The 5,140-nt window shown below is 42.8% G+C and overlaps 1 protein-coding gene across 1 annotated transcript; it reads left to right on the plus strand.

Annotated features, from left to right (window-relative positions):
• The first annotated feature begins 212 nt into the window (after positions 1-212).
• On the plus strand, positions 213-4,211 carry LOC106589216 (ORM1-like protein 3). The gene is made up of 4 exons (XM_014178936.2): positions 213-521; positions 958-1,167; positions 3,091-3,242; positions 3,619-4,211. Exons 2-4 carry the CDS (start codon positions 994-996, stop codon positions 3,752-3,754), a joined length of 462 nt encoding a protein of 153 aa, XP_014034411.1. The 5' UTR covers positions 213-521; positions 958-993; the 3' UTR covers positions 3,755-4,211.
• The last annotated feature ends 929 nt before the right edge of the window (positions 4,212-5,140 follow it).

The following is a 5,140-nucleotide window of genomic DNA, read 5'->3' on the forward strand; positions in this document are numbered from 1 at the left end:
TAGTCAGAGATGGTATATCTATAGTGTTATAATGCTATATTTTAAAACGTATTAAAAAATAGTGCCACTTAATTACCCATGAAAAGTGCCCTCTCACTCCCATTCCTGTGACGTTGCAAGGGGGCGTATCCCCAGCTTTTCAACGCATTCCCTTTTAATTGGTCAGTTTTACCCATGTGATGCAAAAGGCACTAATCGGCGCTAAGAGCGACGAATAAAAAGATGATCCCAATTTTGGCGCTCTGAAAATTATGACGTTTTATATGAATTGTGCTGTGTTGCGCAAGACGAACAAAGTGGCTCCGGGTGGAACTGTTTGCTTGAATGTCGGGCTATGTCCTGAAGGATAACATTGCATAAAGACACAATAAGAAGGTATGTGAATATGTGAATGAAGGACTAATCGAAACGATATAGCAGTCCAACCTAATGATGTCAATTACCTAACCAGTGAAGGAGATAGCGAATAAGAGGAATATAGTGATAACGGACTGAAGATCGGGTTGAAGCCATTTTCTCCTGTAAGTAGGCTATTATCTATTTGTATTTACTTGATTTACTTATTATTATTATCATTATTATTGGAATACAGTAGTGCACGATACAATGTGTTAGATCATAATGTATTATTTCAATTTGATAATGGAAACTTTTGGAAGAACTGATGAAGAAAGTACAATATTTGAGTTGAATCAGCCTGCCCTACAAATATGATGGGTCATGACTGTGTTGTAATTATTTCAGCTAGACTCCCTCCCCAAAGTTACACACAACCTAGTTCACCACATTCCAACTAACTTAGACAAGCCTATAAAGGGACCCCTCCCAATAGGATCTAATGAACAGTACATGGATGGAACAGTCAAGCTGTAACCTTGTCACACTGTCTGCATTATGCATAATGATCGGCATACCTATGAGGAATTATATCACACACCCTTCTGTTCTGTTTCTCAGGCGGACGAGGAGCGTGGTGACTGGGGTGTTGACATCATGAATGTTGGCACGGCTCACAGCGAGGTGAACCCCAACACGCGGGTGATGAACAGCCGGGGCATCTGGCTCTCCTACCTCCTGGGCATCGGCCTGTTGCACGTCATCCTGCTCAGCATCCCCTTCGCTAGCGTACCCATGGTTTGGACCCTCACCAACGTCATACACAACCTGGTGGGTAGTGGGCACCCTAGTAGGCTATGCCTAGGGGAACCAGTCAAACCTTACCACTGTATAACCTAAGTACTGTTGGTGGATGGTCCAGTCAGTGTTATCTACACAATGGATAAGCAAACTCCTGTACTGTCAATAGGAGAGGGAAGAGTGAAGGTCAATAAAGTCAATAGTTCATGGGGCAGTCTTGAACATTTACCCATTTTTTTATGGCAGTTGCATTGCTATAAAAGTTACAGAACAGTACTATATCAGCTTACACACCCTTTCCTAAAATACATCGATTTGCAGTTGTAGGCTACTGAAAAATTCATAGAATCACTTTTGCCCATGCAATTTTAAATATACAGGGCATTCGGAAAGTATTCAAACCCCTTGATTTTTTCCACATTTTGTTACGCTACAGCTTTATTCTAAAAGGGATTTAAAAAAACATGTCCCTCGTCAATCTATGCACAATGACCCATAATGACAAAGCAAAAACAGGTTTTTAGAATTCTTTGCAATTTTAAATAAAAGAAAAAACTGAAATATCACATTTTTGTAAGTATTAAGACCCTTTATTCTGTGCTTTTTTGAAGCAGTTTTGGAAGTGATTACAGCCTTGAGTCTTCTTGGGGATGACTCTACAAGCTTGTCACACCTGTATTTGGGGAGTTTCTACCATTCTTTTCTGCACATCCTCTTAAGCTCTGTCAGGTTGGATGGGGAGTGTTGCTGCACAGCTATTTTCAGGTCTTTCCAGATATGTTTGATCAGGTTCAAGTCCGGGTTCTTGCTGGGCCGCCCGCTTAAGGACATTCAGAGACTTGTTCCCGAAGCCACCCCTATGTTGTCTTGGCTGTGTGCTTAGGGTTGTTGTCCTGTTGGAAGGTGAACCTTCACCCCAGTCTTAGGTCCTGAGGGCTTTGGAGCAGATTTTCATCAAGGATCTGTCTGTACTTTGCTCAGTTCATCTTTCCTTTCCCATCCTGACTCCCAGTCCCCAACGCTGAAAAATATCCCCACAGCATGATGCTACCACCACCATGCTTCACTGTAGGGATGGTGCCAGGTTTCCTCCAGATGTGATGCTTGACATTCAGGCCAAAGTGTTCCATCTTGGTTTCATCAGACCAATCTTGGTTTCTCATGGTCTAAGAGTGCTTTAGGTGCCTTTTGGCAAACTCCAAGCGGGCTGTCATGTGCCTTTTACTGCGGAGTGGCTTCCGTCTGGCCACTCTACCATAAAGGCCTGATTGGTAGAGTGCTGCAGAGATGGTTGTCCTTCTGCAAGGCCTTTATCATCTCCAAAAAGGAACTCTGGAGCTCTGTCAGAGTGACCATCACCTCCCTGACCAAGGCCCTTTCCCCCCGATTGCTCAGTTTGGCCAGGCGGCCAGCTCTAGGAAGAGTCTTGGTGGTTCCAAACTTCTTCCATTTAAGAATGATGGAGGCCACTGTGTTCTTGGGGACCTTCAATCCTGCAGAATTTTTTTTGTACCCTTCTCCAGATCTGTTCCTCGACACAATCCTGTCTCGGAGCTCTACGGACAATTCCTTCAACCACATGGCTTGGTTTTTGCTCTGACATGCACTGTCAACTATGGGACCTTATACAGACAGCTGTGGGCCTTTCCAAATCATGTCCAATCAATTGAATTTACCACAAGTGGACTCCAATAAAGTTGTACAAACAGCTCAAGGATAATCAATGGAAACAGGATGCACCTGAGCTCAATTTCGAGTTTCATAGCAAAGGGTCTGAATACTTATGCAAATAAGGTACTTCTGTGTTTAAATGGGAACAAAATTCTAAAAACCTGTTTTCGCTTTGTCATTATGTGATATTGTGTGTAGATTGATGAGTGAAATAGGCTGTAATGTAACAAAGTGTCGAAAAAGGGAAGCGGTATTCTGTATTCTGTGCTGTGTGTGTTGCAGTGCATGTACCTGTTGTTACACTTGGTGAAAGGGACTCCATTTGAGACTCCCGACCAGAGCAAGGCTCGCTTCTACACATACTGGGAGCAGATGGACTATGGTGTCCAGTTCACTGCCTCACGCAAGTTCCTCACCATCACCCCCATTGTCCTGTAAGGACCCCCTACAGTACCATATGCTGCACTGTTTTATGTTTATTACTGTTTTTTACTTATAAACTAATAGTCTATTTTCTACTTATAAACCCTTTATAAAAGTATAATTTCATGCAAAGTGCTACATTGGTATTTAAGGAGGAATAGGACTGGAAAGTGAAACCTATTTTTTAAGCATCGTTTGTTTCCCTGCTGTCCTTGTTAATAACTTCAGCATCCTCCCAGCAGCCTCTTCCATCCAGTCCGTGGGCAGTGGGAGTCTGGACTGCTGTGGTGCCTGCTGTGTTTGCTGGCAGCTAAGGCCCTAGTCCTTCAGTCTTTCTTTGATCTACCCTTTCTTTCTCTCCCTCATACATTCTTCCTCTCCCCCTAGCTACATCCTCACCAGCTTCTACACCAAATACGACCAGGACCACTTTGTGGTCAACACGGTCTCCTTGATGACTGTGCTCATTCCCAAGCTCCCCCAGCTTCACGGAGTCCGGATCTTTGGGATTAACAAGTACTGATGGGACGGAAGGGGACACCGCCATTCCGCCATCTCCCTGTGGACTGTGAGCACAGAGTATCAGGCTCCTTGCTGTGGCCCCGGCCCATAGGGATGCATGGTCCCGCTCTGTCTCCCAATACTATTTGAGCATTATGCTAAATGAAGCCTATGGGGGATACACAAGACAAAAACTGTAACACAGAGGCAGAATTTATTCACTGTAACTGTACAGGGCTCGGCTGGGTCTGAGCTCTATGTGTTCCCATTGAAGCTGTGCTGTGGCGTTTATTTGTGGTTCCCTTTATGTCAGAGTTGTTTGAATTCACAGAGAACACTGCAAGTGAGGCCTTTGAGGACATACAGTTGTCACGTCCTGACCAGTATAGGGGTTATTTGTTATTGTAATTTGGTCAGGACGTGGCAGGGGGTGTTTGTTTTATGTGGTTCAGGGTGTGTTTTGTGTATGTGTTTAGGTAGAGGGGTATTTGATTTATTAGTCCGGGGTTTGTTAGTCATTGTTCTATGTTAGTATATCTCTATGTTTTATCTAGTCTTTTGTATTTCTATGTTTAGTTAATTGGGGTTGGACCTTCAATTGGAGGCAGCTGGTTATTGTTGCCACTGATTGAGGGTCCTATAATTAGTAGTTTGTTTTCATGGGTTTTTTGTGGGAGATTGTTCTTGTTTAGCTGTGTGCCTGATGAGACTGTCCAGTTCGTTTTGTTTTGTATACGTTTCATGTGTTTTCCTTCTTCACCAAATAAAAAGATGAGTGTACATTTTCCCGCTGCGTCTTGGTCTCTACCCTACGACACCCGTGACAACAGTAGTATGAGATGTTTTTAGATTGAGTTACAATGTGGAGAGGAGAAACCTCTAAACGGTTTGGTCCTGAGAGAAATGAGGAGACATTTTGCACCCAGGGGGACATTTTGAAAGTTATGGCACTCCGCTATGGATGATGCCCTCTAGAATTACAACTCTACCTTTATTTTGCATCTTTTCCTCAAAAGGCTCATCTTCTCTTTCTCTCGTAAGAAAGGACAGATAGCTAGAGGGAGGGTTAGCTAGGGAGTTGCTCTGACTGTCGCAGTGGTCAGACAAGAGGGAACAACAGAATGACGGTTTGTGCTGTTTGTGCCGTCATTCTTTTACCAAAATTTGCACCTGCACTATTCTTCAAGTAAATGTGTTTTTGTATAATTTTCAGTGTACATTTTTAAAAGTAGTCCTGGTGTAAAGTACTTAAGTAAAACATGTTAATGTACTACTTAAGTAGTTTTTTGAGGTATCTGTACTTTACTTTACTATTTATATTTTTGCTAACTTTTACTTCACTACATTCCTAAAGAAAATTATTTACTTTTTACTCCATACATTTTCCCTGACAGCCAAAAGTATGTGT

Source organism: Salmo salar, chromosome ssa28, assembly GCF_905237065.1.
Source record: "Salmo salar chromosome ssa28, Ssal_v3.1, whole genome shotgun sequence".
Taxonomy (NCBI): domain Eukaryota; kingdom Metazoa; phylum Chordata; class Actinopteri; order Salmoniformes; family Salmonidae; genus Salmo; species Salmo salar.